This window comes from Sphaeramia orbicularis, chromosome 12 (genome assembly GCF_902148855.1).
Source record: "Sphaeramia orbicularis chromosome 12, fSphaOr1.1, whole genome shotgun sequence".
In the NCBI taxonomy this organism is placed as follows: domain Eukaryota; kingdom Metazoa; phylum Chordata; class Actinopteri; order Kurtiformes; family Apogonidae; genus Sphaeramia; species Sphaeramia orbicularis.
The window spans coordinates 14,554,275-14,575,252 of NC_043968.1; the positions used below are offsets into that span (position 1 = coordinate 14,554,275).

Genomic DNA, 20,978 nt, shown 5'->3' on the forward strand with positions numbered 1-20,978 from the left:
GATTTACATAGCACTTTTCTATGAATGCATACCCAAAGCGCGTACAGTGGATCCATTATTCATTCACTCACACGTTCACATGGTGGTGGTAAACTACATGCGTATCCACAGCTGCCCTGGGGCAGACTGACAGAAGTGTGGCTGCCAATTTGCGCCTACGGCTCCTCTGACCACTACCGAACATTCATACGCACTCATACACAAGTGCGAGTAGCAGCGCTTCGGATCTGTTTTAAAAATAAATATTTACTGAGATAGGAGAGAAACAATTTTTCAGATAAAAATCCACATGTAACAGGGTAAAAGGACATGAAAATTATGCGCAACTAGTTTTTTGAATATCTTTTTATTCTCTCACTGGTACATTTTGGGAATTGAACTAATTAAGCAAGGCAGTGTTTCACAAAAATGGCCGCTGTTGCAACATTACTCACAATGTGTTTAACCTCCTAAGACCCAGGAAATGTCAGCAAAGTACAAGCTTTTTGATTAAATAAGTGCCTATATTGGAAACATCATGATGCAACAGTTTTTTCAGATGCAGTTTTTAAAATTTTTAGGGAATGTCCTTTGTGGTGGACAGTTTTCTTTTCTTTTTTTTTTGTGTAAAGTTGTGAAACTCTTGTCCACAAACGTGGACAGAAAACCCATAGCTGGGTCTTAGGAGGTTAAATGGGCAGGTTCTGCATGTAATGCCAGTGGACATGATGGGTTACACGCAAAACCTGGAATGAGACTGCTGATTGATTCATGAAAAACCCGCATGTCTGGATTAGAAAAACCACTAGGATCGACACATTTCACACAGCACCTTTATTTATAGCGGTATATAAGACCATTTATAGCCATGTGGTCCAGATAAAATGCACTGACACCTAGGTAGCTTTTCCTGTCCCAGTTTTGGTCCTATTTTTGGCCCCAATATTTTATTAAAAATTCATTAATTTTGGGATGGCTCAGAGCAAGAATATAATTTTTTGCATTTATCTGAGGTCATCATTAGGTACATCCTGAGGGGAAATATGTCTAAATTTCTCTTTTATTATTGGGTCTAAAAAAGCTGGCAAAGTGCCTGGTTCCAAAATGAACCCAGTTTCATAGAAGCACCCAGATTAGAGCTGCTACCGATTAATCGATGAGGCGCTTGAAGCAAATGCAAAAATTCACGATTTGATTAATCGACTCGAATTGATTGAAGGGAAATATTCTTTTGCAGTTTTCCTGAATTGAAGCTTCTTTGTGCGTCACAATAAGCGTCTGTGTGAAACACAACAGTGGAACCAATGTTTAACAGCAGAGAAATGGAGGAAACAAAGCTTGGATTCAGGAGAATTGTGGTTGAATGATTTTTTTGGGATCACTTTGAGTCGATTAATCATTTCAGCTCTAACCCAGATATACAAAAACTGATGAACGGATACACAGAAATAGGATAAACAGCATCTAAAAACACAACCAGAAGATAAAACCAATAAAAGTCACACAGTTGTATTAAAACCCACTGCAAATAGGTGCGTCTTTAAAAGACATTTAAAGTGCTCAATGGACTGTGCTCATGTGATATGTTGGGGTAGAAAGTTTCAGAGCCTCAGACCTGCTACAGAAAATCTAGCAAAAAAAAAAAAAAACTCCATCACAAACACTCTTATTGATAGAGTCACTGCAAAGACATCAAACATCATTTTCTGACAGTGTTTATCAGAGGAACCCTGCTGGCGAGGCAGACGCTGACACAAACACACATCTCTTTGACTCACCGCACAGCCATCGACCAGGGCGCGCAAGTATGGGTTGTTATCGTAGGACATTTCCTCATCGTTGGAGCCCAGGAAGCGGATGGCCTTGTCGTAGTTGTCCTGGTCTTGATCGTGCCAGGCCACTGACTGGTAGCAGTTGTAAGTCATGTTCTGTCTGGCGGCAGCGCTCAGCAGCCGCAAGAAAGTCATCTGGACCACGCCGATGGGGTTTCCTTCAGCATCCACGTAAGAGAGCTGCAAAGAGGGACACACGCTGAGCTGAGCATCAAAAAACCCTCAGAGTTTAAAGGAATCTCTTGAAGATCCTAATAGAGCTGCTTAACACACGGCCGCGTCTACGCTCACTGTGCTGTTGTTACTTGAAAGTCATTTGGACTATTTTATAACTGGTAATTCATGTTTGTGTAGGGGTATGTGGGGGTTTCTGAAGCATGTTTCTTATTAACAACAGTAGAAGGTTAAAAGCTTTATTGAACTGGACCTAATTATGCCGCTGTGTTTTTGTGTTGTGTGCGCTGGTTGTTACTTCCCAGACGAAGTGCGGCGCTGAAAAATGAAGCTGTCGAATATGAAACTGAGCTGAATCGAAGACAGTTACTCGACTCTAGCGCTATCATCACTACTACAGAGAGACAAAATACAGAACAAAACATAGAAATCCATTTGCGGCGCAGCATGTTGCCTCGAAATAAACCTCAAAATAAACTAGTTCCACTGAGTAAAGCATGCTGTTTGGGAGTGTGGATCCTTTAATGTTAGCCTCCTTTGTTGTTCTAAAACTATTAAACAACTATATTTGTGATTAGATGTTTTTTGGCCTTTTTATTAAATTCGCAGCTAATGATAAACATAGAAAAATCACTACTTTTCCTCAATAAAATATGTGCATACTCTGTATTTTTTACTGGACCTGGAGGGAAAATAAGTCCTGTAAGCAATCAAATAAACAAATCAGTTGGTGTATAAAGAGCTGAGGACGGGTGCAAAACGTGTTCCTGCACAGAACAAACACAAAGCATAACTGAACACCTAGTTTACATCTTACGTATGTAACTCTGACACATAACTAATTCGAGTGAATTTAGGTAAAAACATCCACACGTAATCACCTTAATAGGAAACATGCTGCAGTAATGAGATGTTAATTGCTTGTTTATTAACCTATAATTAACTTAGAATTTAGCGCTTTTGGCTCATGTTACAGGAACAGGGAGACTGTATATCCCATTAGGCTGATTATGGCACAGTAATCCTGACTGATAGGATAGGAGCCTGGTTTGAAAACGGTCACAGTTCTACTTAATGCCCATAAGTGACAATTTGCATACCAACCATCAGGAATCCATTAGATCCACATGGTCTCTTTGTCTTTCAAACATCGGGACTGACTGAGAGCAGAGCGCATGCAGCATCCATGCCATGCAGCGAGAGCAGCAAACCATCTGTGACTCTCCATGTGTTCGGTCTCAATTTGCTCGTCCAACTTTGCCTCAGAAGCTCAAGACACACCTTTGCACACATGCACTGAGAATACCAACACTCAAATTTGACATTAATAGACGTACTAATCATCGTCTACATTTGTTGTGCGACAATTTAGTGCTTGACTGAGATAATTGGCTAATTAATCATCAGATTTTAAGCAACGGTGGCAGCACTCTGCTCGTTATGTCTTTGAGTGTTGGTAGTTGTGGCTGAAATTCGTATCGGTGTGTCCCCGTTCAGTTTTGTAACCTCAGAGTGGTTTGGTAATCCCATGCTTTTTATTTTTACCCCACCACTCTTCACCCATTTAATCCCTCCCTGCAGTGAGCGGATCCAGCCCGACATTCACCAGAGAAACATTACCTCTTTATCATCACAGCCGCAAGTCAACAGTGACTGAGTACCCAGAAACCCCTGGGTGGTGACTGAGTGCCTGACCTGTGTGACTCAGAGCTACTCCGCTGGATCTAAGTAGTGTTTAAGGGAGACACTGGGAATGTGAGGGCAGCTCAATGGCTGCAGCTGAGAGGAAATGGCACTTATTTTTTCCCCCCTCGTAGAGAATAGATGACCTGCTGAGGCAAGACCTCGTTTAGATCTATAACTAAAGACGTCTAATGTGGAGGGCAGAGGAGTGTGAAATGATGTATTCACTCTCAGCTGTTTCTGTCTGTGCTATTAAATCAGTTACCTATGGATACAGTGGTGTTTCTTGAGTCAGGGTGGTGTCAAGGCACACAGTCAATTTTGGTGATGCTCTCTTAATGTAGCAGAGGTGTGGCAGAGTGGATTTTTACAGGCAGGAATTCACAGTGAAGCAGCTCCATATTGTTTTCACTTTGTTTCCATTAGGTGTCAAATACACTGTTTCACCTGACGAATCCTGCCTGTATGCTCCACAAACCTCGCTTCCATTGCCTTGTAAGAGCATAACCAGTTGTTGGACTGAAGGTGAGAGCAGTTTGTGCTGAATTATGCATCGCAGTAACGTAATAACCAACAAGCCAGGTGCCAAGGTACATATATATACATACTTTGTAGAGCAGAACCAGAACCATGCAGAGCCTCAGCCACACAGAGTCCTGGCCTCAACCAGGACCCTGGGACCATAGGCAAGACCACTTACCAGGGAACCTCTCTTGTAGTGACTATACCATGTGCCTGGCGAGTCTTTGGGCCATTTTGCCATTTTGCTCTGTAAAATATGAAAGGCATTCAGGGAAGGGAAAAGGATTCGGAGTCGGGAGTCTAGCTTACCAGTTTACCACGTTTGAATTCACTGAACCAGGAACCAGGATTCTCCTTAACCCAGGATGTGAGCCTAGCCTGGGGGCATGGATTGACAGAAGGGCAGAGGAGGAGGAAAAAACAGCAGTGTTAAAGAAAAGAAACAGTTCTGACAGAAACACATTCATGTCAGTCTTTTTTCCACACTCTTGGTCCTTGTGAGTCGTCCAGACCTGAAATAGTATTGAGTGAAATCAGCCAAACCAACCGGACCAAGGAAGCAGATTTTAGTAAGCCATTATGGCATTTTGTATAGTACAAACTGTAGCTGGCGGCTAATTGCTGCTGAAAAATTCATGAGTACACAGTGATTAATTAAGAAATGATCGCCTGCGAGGAGTCTTATACTGCGGCCTCTATTCCTGCTGTTCAGTGTTAGTACTGTGCAGCCATGGTGCACTAACTTTGTTATGTCGTTAAAAGCTGTGAATTGGCCAACAGGGTGCAGCTCTAACGGTCCCAGCAATGACAATGATGAATTCCTCTATAATTAGATAGCAGAGTTTGATATGGAACTGTCATCAATAGCTTAATGCTTTAATGAATGATGGACCGGAGATCACTTATCACCGGGAGATGGCATACATTAGACCCATGCTGCCTTAAAAGTGACCTTCAGTTGTTTTCACCGAGTGGACAGAAAGAGGGGGAGGAAATACTATGTATCCTTGAAATGACTCTCTTCTTTTGTCACCTCCGTGATAGCATGGCAGTGGCTATGTGACTGTGATTCTGTACACTGCATGGACAATATAAATATGTGCTGCTACAATAACCGTGCCCATCTAAACGCATGTGGGAGTGTTTCAGTCTCCAGACTGACAGCGCAGGCTTTTCTTTTCACCCTCGACACAAATGAGAGCAGCCCATCACCAGCTCGCTATAAAAAGTCTGCTTCATTATTCCAAGCTTAAGCAAACTCCGGCTCCTCTGAGGCTTGGTGAGTGGGATCATTAAAATGGCTGTAGCACTGTGCTATTACACAACCCCCGACTTGTCAAAGACAGTGTTCCCAATGTTTCACCACACTTCTCCTCTCCTCTACTCTCCTCTTCTCCTCACATTCGAGCCTAATGAACCAAAAATTGTCTCAGTGTGCTTGTCACCTGCCAAATATCTTTAAAGATAATAAAGTCCTTAAAAGGCTTCTTCCCAAAAATGGCACTGAAACAACAGGACTTGAATGACTAAGTGTGAATGTGCGTGCCTGAATGAAGAACTTGTCTGGCTGCCGATACCAACTGTCAGAACTAAACTATAAGGTTTAGCATGTTTGTAGAATAACTTTGCCTTGGCTCTCATGGGAAATGCAGGGAGTTGTGGTGAGTCATCTCCCACAGCGTGGTAACAACACCCAGGTAATCTCATGGAGGCTAATTATATGGGTACATGAGCATATACAATAGAGTTACTATCACAAAAATGCTGCCTTGAAGGTTAGGGTATTTATACAGTAGGCGCTGCTGTTAGTCTTAGACATGGGGGAAAAGGGATTCACTTATCTAGAGTATTCAGCTTACATTACTCATCTGTCAATCAATTCATGAACTGGAAGCTGAAAATAGAACATATATTTTTTTCTCTATTCATACCACATTATGCAACCACTAACCCTATCCTTTTTTTTTATTTCTTTTTGTATCTAGTTGTCCTCATTTGTGTATGTGTGTGTATACGTGCGGCCTCACTTACCCCTTCAGACTTTTTATCTGGGTAGATGCAGCTCTCTCCACCTGCTGTGAAGTTGCAGTACACCTTGAAGGAGTCCCGAGAGCAGCCTTGGTTTGGATCAATCCAGTACTCACCTGGAGAGGTGGAGCGAGGAAAAACGCAGAGAGAGTTCAATTATAGAGCGGTGCATATGATTCGAAGCCTAGATTATGCTTCTTGAGGTAAGAGGATGTCTGACATTGCATATACTAAACCTAAAACTGCATGGTGATGTGGCTACGCTATCAGAAGAAAATCACCAGACTCCATTAAAAAAAAAAAAAAACTCAGCCTGGCAACAGCCTTACAAATTAGCTCAGCTTGCAGATGAAATCCCCCTATCACTCAGTGAACATTTTTGGCATGTCTTAAGAGGCTTATAGTTGTTGCACAACTTAAAGAAAGGCACTACTTCAGAGCAGGATTTAACAACTGCACAAGAGAAAATGAATCAAGTGCAAAGTGCATATTTTAGATATAATGAGGTACAAACCATCAGGGAAGTCGGGGTGGCAGAGCTGCAGGTCCTTGCAGGTACGAGCGGGGTTGCTCTGTGTTCCCAGTGGGTGTTTCATCTGCTCAATTTCCAGTTTAAGGGAATTCAGCGAGCCAAAGATTTCTTCCATGCCGTCATCGTAGTCCTTGTAGTTGGCGTCCATGGCTGCGTCATCGACCACCTGGCTGGCATCGATATTCCTTCGTGTTCTACCCTTAATGGGAGCCTGGATGGGGAGTGGATGGATGACATCGCCAGGAGGACCCTATTATGGAGAGATGAAACAGAGAGAAACATGTCATCGCAGGACATAAATAGTCAGGACCACAGCACCAAGAAAACACTTCAAATCAACTCATATAGGACTGTACTTACTGGTGGGCCGGGAGGTCCAGGTGTGCCAGTTTCTCCCTTTGGTCCAGTTTGACCCTGAGCAGGACAAATTACAAATTAGGTATATTGATCACAAAGGCACATAACATGATATAGTGAAAGTGACTGATATTAAAGATTTTGGTGGAATTTCACTGTCTCTAAAATACTTACCGATGACCCTTTGGCTCCTTTAGGACCAGGAGGACCCTAAAGACACAGAAATCAATATTAGTTTGTATAATACTTTCTACATTGTATAACACATGTAATGGGTGTGTTCTTACAGGTAATCCAGGAGGACCAAGAGGACCAAGTGGACCTGAAGGACCAGCAATACCCTTCAAGAAAAGAGAGAAATTGTGAGGCGATAACTGTCTGACACATAACAAATTGCTTTTCACTGTGTATTGTATATTCCCCAAGCAGAAGTATTGGCTAGCCTAAGGGATAACATTAGTGATTTCATTTTGCCTGAGCAAAACTGAAAATACTATAGAGACAAAGAAGGTTATCAATAACTTTCAGCTGGCTAATTGTTGTACAAATAGCTCTGATTTTCTGTGTGTTTTTTGGTATATATAATTATAAAGCATCAAGCTGAGCATCTCTTGAAGCAGTTTACAGAGGCTGTTTACTTACGTTGTCTCCTTTGGGACCATGTGATCCTGGTGGACCAGGAAGACCTCTGTCACCCTTTTCTCCCTGTTCACCTGGTGGTCCGATAAGACCGATGAGACCTGGATGGCCCTGGGTGCAGCAAACAGCAAACACAGATTATCAATACAGGAATCAATAATTCACCATCACAAAGATTATCCGCACACCCTCCAATCATTACAGCCGTTATTTGACAGCTGTGCGGAACCCACAAAGCTGATCATTTGGATGGTAAATAAGCCCATTAGTCATTGTTACAGTATTTAGATTATGTTTCATGTCTGAGCAGGTGCTGTAAAGGCTCACCTTTTCTCCTTTAACACCTGAGTCTCCTTTCATACCAGGCAAACCTGGAGGGCCCTGTGAGAAAGAGGAGAGGCAAATCCATTCAGAGTGGAGGCAGACGGCTGAGTAAGAATTCAAGCGAGACACACACACAAAATAAGAGCCATCTGTTAAAAGATCATGACCTACTCACCATAGGTCCAGGAGGTCCATCAGGACCTGGGGAACCAGGAAGACCTTGCTCTCCCTGTATAGAAAGACAAATTATAATATATGTTAATTCCTAGTTGATAAAAATCACAGGTTTCTGTTATATTCAGCAAGTTACTGGACCTGTGTTCTATTTGTAATTTTAATACTGGCTAAAATATGGTGCAAGACAGAAACATTCTACTTACAACTGGGCCAGGGATACCTCTGAGACCCTCAGATCCAGGCTTTCCAGGTGATCCTTGAGGACCAACAGGACCTGTCTTTCCTTGTGGACCTTCCAAACCAGCCTCGCCCTTTCACATGGAAACAAAGACAGTTATCTGACTGTTTCTGTGATGCAGTGAAAGAATAAAACGAGTTTGGATGATTGCATAAATTACCTTGGCTCCCTTCTCTCCTTGTCTTCCCTCAGGTCCTGGAGCTCCAGGGGGGCCCTATTCAAAAAATAGGTGACAGAGATTAATGGTGTGCAATACAAAGATAGAACATTTTAGCATTTTGACACTGATAACATTTTGCAAGGACAGGGAGGAGTGAGTGTGATACAGGACTTACTCTCTTTCCTGGTGGTCCAGAGGGACCAGACTCTCCAGTGGGTCCAGGAGAACCCTAATGTGAATGGTTGAATGGAATGAAAATTACAAATTTGTAATTTACGTCAGAATTTACATAAAACAATTCTTTTATTGGGAATGAAAAGCAACACAGATGCTCTGAAACACTCACCGCCTGACCAGGCTCTCCATCATCTCCCTTGTCACCAGGTGGACCATCTAACCCCTGTGTGAGTAATATAACCAGACATTGCATCAATAACAAACAATTCACAGAGAATTTACAGATTAGCTGATGAGTCATGGTATATTTACAGATGGACCAGGCTCTCCAGGGGGGCCAGGATCACCAGGGAACCCGCTTGGACCCTGAGAATCAATAAAAAGTGCATTAAGACCAGACATGACTGCCTCTGTGTCAGGTAAAGCAGGTGCACTGATCCATAACATGAAATGTGTCTGCTGAAGTTAAAGGTAGAATAAAACTTACTGGGCTGCCTTTGGGACCGTCATCTCCAGGGGGACCTTTAGGGCCAGGTGGTCCAGCAGCACCAGCTGGTCCAGCCTCACCCTTCTCTCCCCGCTCTCCTCTTGGACCCTGAAACAAAATACTTCTTATTGCCATTCCACTTTTGAGATAATAAACATAAAAATTGAAAGATAATCTCATAGTAAACAAAAGGATTAGCTTTATTCTACTTCACATTCATTACAGATAAATGCTCTCTGTAGTCAAGCTACTGAGCAATGATGATCCTTGTACAGTTTTTGGGAAAATATCATTGGCTCATTCTTTGTTTTATTCATGTAAAAATGTGGAAAAAGCATCAAACTCACTGGTGGGCCAACTTCTCCCTGAAGACCAGGTTCTCCTGCTTCACCAGAATCTCCCTGAGAGTAGAGAAAGAGTGAAAGAGAGGGAGAGAAGGTAAAGGGTCGTTAGAGGGCGATTGAGACTCATACATTATTAGAAAGCAGATTTGTTGATCCTACATGGTTCTAAAAATCCCATCATTTACAGTAGCCCTCACTCTCCTGTTGCCCTTGTCAACAAAATGGGGATAGAAAGAGATGACACAAGAGATTTCAATCCATCAAGTGCAAGCAGATTGGGTGGCTGGAACAAGGAGAGCGCTGACCCCACTGTTCTCCCTGGACCCTGCCCATATATCTTCTCCTCTTCCTCATGCCTTATTGGATAGTTGCCCTGTTGACTCACCTATACACCGGGCACTATCGTTATTCACTGTCACATAAGCCTACCGTCCTTCCTGCCGGGGGTTTACTGCGGATGCAATCTGCCACGCCACTTTTAGGAAAAAATGTTAGGCCGTGTCATGTTTGGAGACAGGGATGTGGCAAAGCAAGAACACAATTCAGCATAGCCAATGACAAGCTGTGCAGAGATGTGTTAGGATAAGCACATCTAGATTCTCTTTGGTATGAACAACAGCTTGGTATTGTTAACTGATTCTCTAAATTAGTGTCTGGCTGTTTTCCAAACCTTGCTTGTTGCTGTCAAGATATCCAGTCGGTATGCCTGTTAAAAAGCATGACTGATCCTACTGTATTAACAACAAACACTGGTCTTTATGCAAGGCTTCACCCTGCACAAGTCTTGGCTTCAACCTCATGACAAGCTGCTCAAATCCACCATGTAGCTTCTGGCAGAATCTGCTGAGAGTAGGAGAACTCAAAGCATAAAAGACAGCTGCTCATCACAGTTATATGAGGCATGTGTTTACGGAAAAGACCTGAGCTCAGTCACTTGCCAGCTCCCTCGGCAGGCTAATAAAATGCCAGATCAGCTGAACTGCGATTAGCCAAAAGAGCACCATGTGTGTTTGGATGTGAAGGACAGACTATTCTCGGGGAGATTATAAAGCAGCAAAGGTGACTGTATTGACAGAATCAGATAAAACAAATCACATCATCAGTACAGTCAGAAAGTGATGAGAAAGTGCACCACTACTGCAACCCAGCAACTGCTGCCAACGCCGGCCTTTCATTACGGAGCAGCAGCAACAAATAAGAGTGCGAGCAGATTTTATGAGAGTCTCTTTTTAATAATGCATTTATCATCTTAGAATTGCAAGTACGGTGCCTTTGAGTATTTATTCATACTCTCTCCACACAGCTACATTACTGCTGGGGATGGCAGCCTGTCCATTAGATTTGCTTTGCATCTGTCACTCTGACCAAGAAAAAAATGATCATGTCCCATTTAAAAGGGTATCATATAAATAGACATGTGAAATATTAATGCGTGCTAAAGCCTTGAAAAGAGGAACCATTCACAATCTTTTCCACAAAGAGCCCTCAAAAAAACTGGCAGCACAGAGAAGTGCCTTGTCTGAAGTGTTATAAAAACCAGTGAATCGGATAATAACTGTATCGCACAATTTAATAAGGTTACAACAACAACACACATTTAAGATGAGATGTACTTTGTGTTAGTAGCCTGTTCATGACCTTTGTTACGCAGCTCCATCAAAAAATACACTGATGCATTTGGTTAGCAATCAATAATGAAAGACACTGTATTTAGGTTTATTAAAACCATCCCAAATATTAACTTTCATTCATGACCTACTGCTATTGCCAACCTTTTTTATGGCAAGAGGCAATTGAGAAAAAAGGTTGTTGTGAGATGAGCACATTGCCTGGCTAAGAAATGCCTTTCAGCAGGCTGAATGGGCTTCAATAATGGCAAATCATATAAGCTCTTATCATGCACTTATGGCTTAAAAGCCACAGACAACTTCTTAATGAGATGTGAAGAGTCTAATGCATCAACCACTCTGGGAAACGCAGTGTCCCAAAACACACATGCACAGCACAAGAAATAGGATGATACAACAGTTCACAGCTGAGGCTCTTCACATATAACTTAATTGACTGATGTGATATTTCCAGTTGAATCAAGATTTCAATAGAAGCATCAGAAAATGCTGTTTCTGCTGCAAAGCTATTGGAATGAAAGAAGTAAACATTCATGTGAATATCTGTTGCTACACTTAAGTTTATTTGACTTTATAGAAACCAATGTATCCTTTTCATTGGCTTAAACAATGTTTTGATCTTGAGGGAACAGGTGCAATTTCAGACAATAATGGGCACAGAGTGTATTTCACTATCTGATCTGCTTAAGCTCCATCTAGACTGTGTCGCTCTATTACCCTCAGTTCATTCAGATTTATGTGAATGACTAAAGTTATCAAACATTCATGAAACTAGAAAGCACTATGTCTGTATCTGCAGCCGTATCACAAACCTGAACTAATCAGTGTGTTCTGCTGCACAACTGTGAGACGTTCCTTCCAATCTGCAATCAAACCTCAATAAGAGAAAATTGAAAAAGGTTAATTACTTTTTCTCCAACAGCTCCTGGGTTTCCAATACCGCCAGGGGGTCCCTGAGGGCCATCAGCTCCTGGTGGTCCAGAGGGTCCTCTGGGACCAGGTGGGCCAGGTGGACCCTATAGGGAGGGGAAGAGACAGCATTTTTATATGGCCCTTGTAGTGTGAGGGGTTCACACAGTTCAGAAAACATTCATATCAGCATTAATTCTCCAGCAAGCTCTTACCATTTGACCAACATCTCCAGTTTCACCTTTCTCACCAGGAGGACCAGGCAACCCCTGAGGAGATAACAGAGAATTTTGTCTTAATATTTCTTATGGAAACATTTTTTTTTACAGTGTCATTGATTACACTTCCAATCCATACCTGCAGACCAACTGGACCGGGTGGTCCCGGGAATCCTCTTGATCCTTCATCTCCTTTCTGGCCAAACAGACCCTGCTGACCTCTGGGACCAGGCTCACCATCTGCTCCCTGCACAATATGGATACAGGAGTTATGGTCAAGTTGTGCAAGCATCTGTGACTGTTACAAATACCTGTGCATATGTAGTTGAATAATTTGACCACATAAAACCCAGAATGGACACTTACAGCAGGACCAGGGGCTCCAACAGGTCCCTGAGGACCAGTAGGACCAGGAGGACCCTGTAGGAACAAAGGAATAGAACTGTATCATTTTTTCAGAAGAAAACAGCAACAATAACATTTTCTTTTTTTTTTTTTAAATGTGTATATATTGTATCTGTAAACAATGGCGTACATGTTCTCCTTTGTCACCCTTGCTTCCCTTCTGGCCTGGCTCTCCAATCTCTCCCTGTGAAATGAAATCATCAAATTGAAGTGAAAACAGATAACATTCTACAAGTACAATACACAAGAGAGAGAAAGACAGATACAACTTGACAATGAAAAATGTGATATTACTATCAAACACTCCCCAAAACACAAGATGACATATCAAAGCTCAATGACACATTGATTTCAACAGCATCCCATCTTAAAAACACTTTTTTTTTTTAGATTTTTCCACAGATATCTCAGCTATATCCCTCCTTTTTTGTAATGGTGACAAAAAATAACTTCTGCAACAACATCTGAAAGAGGTGTATCATGATAGTTGAGTCACTAGTTTCACTAGCAGCAAGAAAATACTGGATAATTAGTCCCATCTCAACATGTTTGCACCAGCAGTCCCAGACTGAGAAACCTTGCACTAGTCTTTCAAAGCCTCCACATGCTGTGAGTATTTGGGAAAATAACACTAATACTGCCAAAGCCAAAGGCATTTACTTTTTGGTTGGAGTCAGACAATGCTCAATGTGAGGCTGTATTAGTCTGTTAAATAAAGGCCTTGGAGTTGTCCATTCCCCGTGGACAGGACTTATAATGAGAAAGTGTCTGAATTTGTGTAAACATTAGCTTGCGAGATCCTTTTTTATCTGCATAGCAAATACCCTCTGTATTTTCTCTGTCCATCGGCACCATGGGGACCATTGTAAGGCCAGTTAAGAACTCAGGCATTCTTCAAAGGATAAAGGATTATCCTCTGAATATCTCCGTAGCTGATCTTCCTGAAAATGTTTTTGAAAAGGATGAGGAGTTGTTCTTCCTGCTGAATACTAAAGGGTCACTTTCACATATTCTGCCACTGCCACAAATTCCTACCTATCCTCTGTATGTTTGTAGAGAGGAGAACAAAGCAGTAACAAGGCAGGTTTGCCTTTGAAAGATCAGTTAATCGATGCATTCGCTGTCAGACAAATTCCCCTTGGAGCATTTAAGGTCACAGGGAAAGAAACAACAGGAAATCTGGCTCAGATCTCAACTTGAAAGTTAGGTGCCTTTGTGAAGCATTACGTGTAGATGTACTGTTTATTAGATCGTGTGTATTTATGCATGACACAGACTGCTCAGAATTTCAAAGCTTCAATGTTATACTTCTGTTGCATTACTGAATCTAATTAGATTTCTCTCTAATTGGGGGGAAAAAAGAAAGGCAGAGAAACTCACCTTGTCTCCGTCTTCTCCAGGTGGTCCAGGAGGTCCTCCAGGTCCTGGCAGACCCACAGGTCCCTGAATACCATCTCTTCCAGCTGGTCCTTGAGGTCCTTTTTCTCCCTAAAAGATTGTTGGTTTGTTTTTTTTTTAAAAAGCCTGACACTTTTTAGATGTGCTGAAAAATGACTTTATTTTGTGCATCTTTTCTTTATTTTGTGACACACTTACTGGTCCACCCTTTTCTCCAGCAGGGCCGGGAGGACCCTGGGGGCCAGGACGTCCAGGAAGACCAGTAGGCCCAGCAGGGCCAGCAGGACCACGCTCACCAGGAGAACCCTACAATACCAGCCACAGCAATGTTCAACAAAAATAAGAAAGACATATAACATTTTAACAAGTCAAAACATTGGGCACATTTGCCCCACCAAATAGGTCAGACCTCTCTTACATAATTACAAACTATACATCTCATTATATTATGTAAGCATTAAGAACAAATGAGGGTGGGAACTCTGCTCCTAAGACAATCTCATGAGATAGAGACAGAAATGGAAGGTTAGAGCAACATTGAGAGAATAAGAGTGACAAGTCCAGGATGTGGATGCAGTAAATTATACTCACAGCAGGGCCAGGTGGGCCATGAGGACCCTCATTCCCTTTCAGGCCATGAGCCCCCTGCAGAACAGAATAAAATGAAGCTCTCAGAAAACAACAAACACATCTGTTGGGGGATGCACACATCCTGAGTTATACTGCTCCCCCTATCTTCAAACAGGCACAGCATGAGATGGAAAACCTCCTATAGCTCCCAAAGTGGAGTCAGGGAGCAGATGGGCAGAACATCTACTAAACAAAAATGCTGCCTGCATACCTTTAACAAAAGAAACAGGTGTATATAATTATATTTTCCTGAATTCAGATGGAAACCTCTGTCACATTTACAGCAGTGACAAAATAACTGTGAATTGCATAACTATTGGAACTTGTCTAGCTTGAATTTGGAACAATTTAAAAAAATACAACCTAGTGCACACTGTGCTCCCTCTGAAGCCCACTCAACAATCTGATAACTTGTTTGATTCTTCAGGTTCACCACATTTTAACAGTGTTTTAACAGCCCAGAACCATTATGCAATAAGCAAACTGTGAGCGATGCTGAATCTGACTTGCTATCTGAGAAACTATTGTATATGTTCAGTACACAGGTGATACTAACCACAGGTCCTGGCAGACCTCTCTCTCCAGGGAAACCTCTTGGTCCAGGAGGGCCGTCCTTACCTGCTGGGCCAGCAGGACCAGGGTCACCCTGAAGGATAAAACACAGCAAAATTACTCCTGTGAAGACAATGTTGATGTAGTATCCAGTGAGGTTCCTGTACTTACTTAAATTTGGACTGCAGTAAGAACAAATGTTAGCAGTGTCACTATGACTGTCCTCATTATATGTAGTAATATAGTAGTAAAAAAATCTTAATGGGTTCACCTTGGCTCCTTCTTTTCCAGCTGCTCCGGGTAGACCCTGCTCTCCAGGTGGGCCTGGGGGTCCAGGGTGACCCCGATCTCCCATTGGTCCAGTCTCACCTGTTGGTCCCTACAAATAAGAGCAACAAATTAAAACTGAAAATGTTGTTCAAATAATTGCACAAAACTCAATTGCAAAGGAGGTGTGAAGAAGCAGAACTACACTAAGGAAGGCAGAAGGAACACTGAGTAAAATCAGCAATTTAAATTCAAAAAGATGGTAAAATTTCACCATCTATAACAAAATGTGGCACAAGGAAGCTGAGCATTTGCTGTGTGGGAGGCCTACTAGTTATTAGGGCCACATACAGCTCCGTTATCATCAATGTTCTCAGCTGGCATTAGCAGAGCGGCTGGGAGGGAAAGTCTGTTAAACGTTTATGCATAATGGATGAACAGCCCATTCCTAATTTGAAAGAGAATAAACAACACTGAAGTCATGGCTCGTGAGCTATAGGTATGAGGGTACATCTATTTTTTGCCAGAAAAGCAACATGTAGAGGTATTGTGTTAAAATTATTATTATTACAATGTACAGCTTGATGACTTCGAGCGTTAACGTTTGCGACTGAACAAACTTGACTGTGTGACATTTTATACACGTTACAATTATCATAATTATCAGCAAATCTGTGACTCACCTGAGGTCCAACTACACCGGGTGGACCAGGAGGGCCAGTCTTGCCTTGGAAGCCCTGTGAAGGACAGAACAATGATGCGCTGATTTAGCCGTCTTTAAAATAGCTCAGTCGCATACGGATGATCAGCAGAGAAATCAGCGCTCAGTGAGGACCAGTTCACTCACAGTCTCTCCTCTCTGTCCAGGATGTCCAGGCAGTCCATCTTTTCCTGCAGGTCCCTGAGAAATACACACATATTAATAAATGTACACAAACACAATAACAGAAAAAGTAAAGGCGTTGGTTTAATTCAACGAGTTTTATGTGGTGTGTTAGCGTGGACTCACAGGAGGGCCTTTTGGTCCTGGGAAACCTGTTGGTCCCTGAGGTCCTGGCAGACCCTGAAGCAAACAACACTGCTGGTTAATAAGAAGTTATGGAAACAGATATATGTTGATGGATTACTACAAATGAGTACTGATGCATTACCTAATAACCTTATAATTACAATTACACACAACAATATTTTTACACACTTATTTATGTATATTTCAGCCGTGGCCTAGATGGCAGGAGAGTCGGCTTGTGACCAAAGGATCGCCAGTTCGATTCCCTGGACTGGTGGAGAGTTGTTGGCTGATGTGCCCTTAAGCAAGGCACTTAAGTATATGTGATGCATGATCTAGTGATGGGTTAAAGGCACAAGACAAATATCGGTGTGTGGTGCATGTTTATGTGTTTGAACCACTACTGACAAAATAAAGATTCTAATCTTTAATTATCATATTGATAATATATTGTCCAGTACATATTGTATAAATTACTTTTCTAATTGTGTCTTCAGTGTTTTGATATGTATATGTCGTGTATACAGGGTGGGGAAGCAAAATTTACATTATTTTGAGGCAGGGATTGAAAGACAGTGTATGACCAATTAGTTTATTGAAAGTCATGACAATTTATTTGCCACAAGAAAATTTACATAATAGAAAATGTTTTTATTCTCTGTGTCCTTCTTTCTCAATAACTGCCTTCACACGCTTCCTGAAACTTGCGCAAGTGTTCCTCAAATATTCGGGTGACAACTTCTCCCATTCTTCTTTAATAGTATCTTCCAGACTTTCTCGTAATAGTTTTGCTCATAGTCATTCTCTTCTTTACATTATAAACAGTCTTTATGGACACTCCAACTATTTTTGAAATCTCCTTTGGTGTGACGAGTGCATTCAGCATATCACACACTCTTTGACGTTTGCTTTCCTGATTACTCATATGGGCAAAAGTTTCTGAAAAGGTATGGATAATAGTGTTAGGTATGATTATGACATCAATATATGTTTGGTTTCAAAACAATTGACGTAGTGCCTGCTGAGAAAAAACAACTAAATGTTCATTGTAAATTTTGCTTCCCCATCCTGTATATATCTATGTATGTGTGTGTGTGTGTGTGTGTGTGTGTGTGTGTGTGTGCGTGCATATATGTATATTTTTTTTCTCTTCTCTTTCTTGTTGTATTGATAATTTCTTTCCTGCTACTTTTTTATACTTGAATGGAGCAACTGTAACACTCAATAATTTCCTCCTGGGATTAATAACATATTCTGATTCTGATACCAGTCTGATTGTACATACCCTCTCTCCAGGAGGTCCTGGTGGGCCATCATTTCCTGAGTTACCCTGAGGGAAAAAACATAAATAAATACTGTTCTTGTGTTGTAAGAAATCAAACAACATACCTGTGATTTGAATATTTATCATACCTTTGGTCCAGCTTTTCCCGTTGGTCCTCTTGGTCCTCTCTCTCCACGAGGCCCCTTGAAAATAAAGATAAGGTTCAATACAATGCAAACCGTGAAAAAGATGCTTAGATATATTTTTGACCCCTGACTGTTTCTCAGCTCAGAAAATCTCAGACATGTCCAGGTTGGGTTCCCATTTTCTATCAGATGCCAAGTGTGCCATCTGTATACAAGCACGAGTCTGCTGAGTAAGACTAACCGTTGGTCCTCTTTGTCCACGTGGTCCAGGTTTTCCTGCTGTTCCCTGTGGAGACCAAGAACACACACAAGGATCAAAGGAGTTGTATCTCGGATCATTAAGAGGCTGCATCCTAAACAAGAAGCCTCTAATACCAGCAGACAATAATAAGCACAAACAAATTTCAACACAACCGGACCATTAAAGAACTGGAAAGCTCATGTTTTTATTAGTAATTAGGAATTACTTGTTCATCGCTTACTTTAGATTCATTATATCCTCAGAGAAGCGACACTATAATAAACAATATCATGATCTTACAGTTTTACAAATATGGCCGTTGTATACATCTTTAATGAGAAACACAATTATACCCTTTGTGTGGCTTTTAGGTTTCAAACAAGTGCTGTGAAACTATGTTAATGACACTATTATCCCCTTTCTGTCTGGAAGCTTGGTCTCATAAACTTCACAAATGTTTTTGGAAGATGAAAAGCTTTATGTGACTTGCTCCATACTTGCTGACAAACCATTACTCTTGCAGGCAAGCTAATGGCCCATCCCTTAAACAAAGAAAAACAAAACTGAAACAATGCTTGGTGCTATGAAACGAGTTGGAAAAGTGGTAATGGAGAGGGAATGCAAATGTCTTTGTATCCTTCCTAAAATCTTTATTTTAGGACTATGTGGCTTCCTCTGTGTTGATAAATCTGAGGCTGGGACAAGAGTCTGTCACCAACACTACACTCATATTGATCCAGCCCTTGAAGAAATGACAAGAATAATAAGAAGTCTATCTAACTTACCCGAGTTCCTTTCTCTCCATTTGCACCTGGGAAACCTTGGAAACCCTGAGATCCCTGAAAATGAAAATGAGTGAAGAGAAAAAACATATTATATTCTGTGTTTGGTCTCTGAGATAGCTTATTACATACGAGAGAAAATGAGTGTCCATAAATAAAGCCTGTGTTTTATTGTTGTCACATCCGGGGCCGAGGGCTGACACCAAAAGGCATATAAAATCCCTAACTCTTTGATCACGGTACTTCAAGCATGTCCAGTTGTCAGGCTGTGGCTTTGTCTGTGAGAGCCAGAACCATGAGCCATCACAAGTTCAGTAGAGCAGACTTCACATGTACATGGCCATGTTTCACTGCTCAAAAACACACAGACACTTGCATGTGCACGAGGATGTTTTTTTCCCTCTAAACTATGTTCCACATTTTGAGTCGCTCTACCTAGTGTATCCAGACATAATGCATACACAGTTACCTTTGGTCCTTGTCGTCCGGGGTATCCTGGCAACCCTGGAACTCCAAGTTTACCCTGTTAAACAGAAAAAGTTATTTTAGTTTTAGATACAATAGTGTAAAATGATTGGTGATTTTCATAAAATATAAATAATCTAGTAAATATTTAAAAATTCATGTGTATAGTCTATGATGTATAAATCAAAAGAATAAAGCAATTGTGTGGCATGTTTATGTACCACTGGCAGCATTTGCATGACTCTTAATTAGACTGAAGCCTATTCTTGTAGTAAAACTACATTATGTACATACTATTATGTACTAGCATCTGCTAAACACAGCAGCATTTATTTGAGCCAGATCTGTTCTTGGCATTTCATCTCAAAGATAAAAATATTACTTTGCAAGCTTTGATTACACAGGAAAATGATTCACTTGTGACCTCATGTCATGTCCACAGACAAACCAGTTTCTCTATCTATAATATAGAAGAGTCAACATGATGAAAATATGGTGAAATGTATCTTCATCATGTATTACTGTGAAACAAAGTCTTTTATAAAAACCAAAAGATGCAAACACATTCGAGTTACTGCATAGGTAGGCTGGGAGCACAGTCGACTATTTAGTCTTTTTTCATGGGCAAATGAAATGCCAAATTATACTGAGCAGGTGTCTGAGAAGAACCTCAGTGACTCAGGAAGAGGCAACCCATCCAAGGAATTAATGGTTTTTTGGGGTTTTTTTTGGGGGTTTTTTTTTTTTGTTTTTTTTTTTCACAAAAAGACCCGAAGCATTGTGACTTAACAGTTTGTTTGGTGTTTCATTTTACACATAAACTATGTTAAGAACTGAATCTATTTTGTGTTCCCAGCTGGTTCAAAAGAGGCAGCAGAGAAAAACTGATAGCAGCTCACACCCATATGATTGGAAAAACTATTATCCTTGTTAAGCCCTGCTGAGCCATCGTTCCAGATCAAACATGAATGAAGATTAAAAAAAAATTGTGTTTTTTATTGTTCTGTTATCAGTCAATGAAAAATCAAGCGCTAAGTATTTACCTATAAAACCTTCTACGACAAACATTTCATATTGGAGCCAAACAGCAAAAACTTACCTTCTCACCAGTTGGTCCATTAGGGCCTGCATCTCCTGGAAGACCTGACCGACCCTTTGGCCCCTCAGGGCCATCTTCTCCCCTTGGTCCTGCTGGTCCAATTTCACCCTAGGAAGCATCACAAGCATGAAACAAACATTTCATCACTGCTCTACATTTCTCCCTGCTGTTATCGATGTACCAACCATTTTTGTCAATTAACCTCATGTGCTTTTCTTGTAATACAGTTATGTTTACACTGAATTTGATACATTAGAAACCTGTTGAATGTACTACATTCCACATCGAATATAAGACATTTGTATAAATGAT

The 20,978-nt window shown here is 41.3% G+C and overlaps 1 protein-coding gene across 2 annotated transcripts in view; it reads right to left on the bottom strand.

Annotated features, from left to right (window-relative positions):
- The window catches only part of col5a1 (procollagen, type V, alpha 1), a 75,351-nt gene that overhangs the window by 2,860 nt on the left and 51,513 nt on the right, over window positions 1–20,978 (bottom strand). The window contains exons 30-65 of one of the 2 annotated variants that reach the window (XM_030149605.1): window positions 20,667–20,774; window positions 19,572–19,625; window positions 19,106–19,159; window positions 18,321–18,365; window positions 18,083–18,136; window positions 17,955–17,999; window positions 16,670–16,723; window positions 16,508–16,561; window positions 16,344–16,397; window positions 15,665–15,772; window positions 15,398–15,487; window positions 14,803–14,856; window positions 14,410–14,517; window positions 14,194–14,301; window positions 12,944–12,997; window positions 12,775–12,828; window positions 12,548–12,655; window positions 12,406–12,459; window positions 12,190–12,297; window positions 9,657–9,710; window positions 9,310–9,417; window positions 9,135–9,188; window positions 8,992–9,045; window positions 8,821–8,874; window positions 8,646–8,699; window positions 8,451–8,558; window positions 8,246–8,299; window positions 8,074–8,127; window positions 7,750–7,857; window positions 7,395–7,448; window positions 7,282–7,317; window positions 7,111–7,164; window positions 6,733–7,000; window positions 6,222–6,334; window positions 4,369–4,437; window positions 1,758–1,991 (exon numbers count right to left, since the gene is read on the bottom strand). In XM_030149605.1, the coding sequence (XP_030005465.1) occupies window positions 1,758–1,991; window positions 4,369–4,437; window positions 6,222–6,334; window positions 6,733–7,000; window positions 7,111–7,164; window positions 7,282–7,317; window positions 7,395–7,448; window positions 7,750–7,857; window positions 8,074–8,127; window positions 8,246–8,299; window positions 8,451–8,558; window positions 8,646–8,699; window positions 8,821–8,874; window positions 8,992–9,045; window positions 9,135–9,188; window positions 9,310–9,417; window positions 9,657–9,710; window positions 12,190–12,297; window positions 12,406–12,459; window positions 12,548–12,655; window positions 12,775–12,828; window positions 12,944–12,997; window positions 14,194–14,301; window positions 14,410–14,517; window positions 14,803–14,856; window positions 15,398–15,487; window positions 15,665–15,772; window positions 16,344–16,397; window positions 16,508–16,561; window positions 16,670–16,723; window positions 17,955–17,999; window positions 18,083–18,136; window positions 18,321–18,365; window positions 19,106–19,159; window positions 19,572–19,625; window positions 20,667–20,774 (2,898 nt within the window). Of the gene's footprint in view, window positions 1–1,757; window positions 1,992–4,368; window positions 4,438–4,499; window positions 4,569–6,221; window positions 6,335–6,732; window positions 7,001–7,110; window positions 7,165–7,281; window positions 7,318–7,394; window positions 7,449–7,749; window positions 7,858–8,073; window positions 8,128–8,245; window positions 8,300–8,450; window positions 8,559–8,645; window positions 8,700–8,820; window positions 8,875–8,991; window positions 9,046–9,134; window positions 9,189–9,309; window positions 9,418–9,656; window positions 9,711–12,189; window positions 12,298–12,405; window positions 12,460–12,547; window positions 12,656–12,774; window positions 12,829–12,943; window positions 12,998–14,193; window positions 14,302–14,409; window positions 14,518–14,802; window positions 14,857–15,397; window positions 15,488–15,664; window positions 15,773–16,343; window positions 16,398–16,507; window positions 16,562–16,669; window positions 16,724–17,954; window positions 18,000–18,082; window positions 18,137–18,320; window positions 18,366–19,105; window positions 19,160–19,571; window positions 19,626–20,666; window positions 20,775–20,978 lie in introns of both variants that reach the window. The other variant, XM_030149604.1, reaches the window with a different exon arrangement.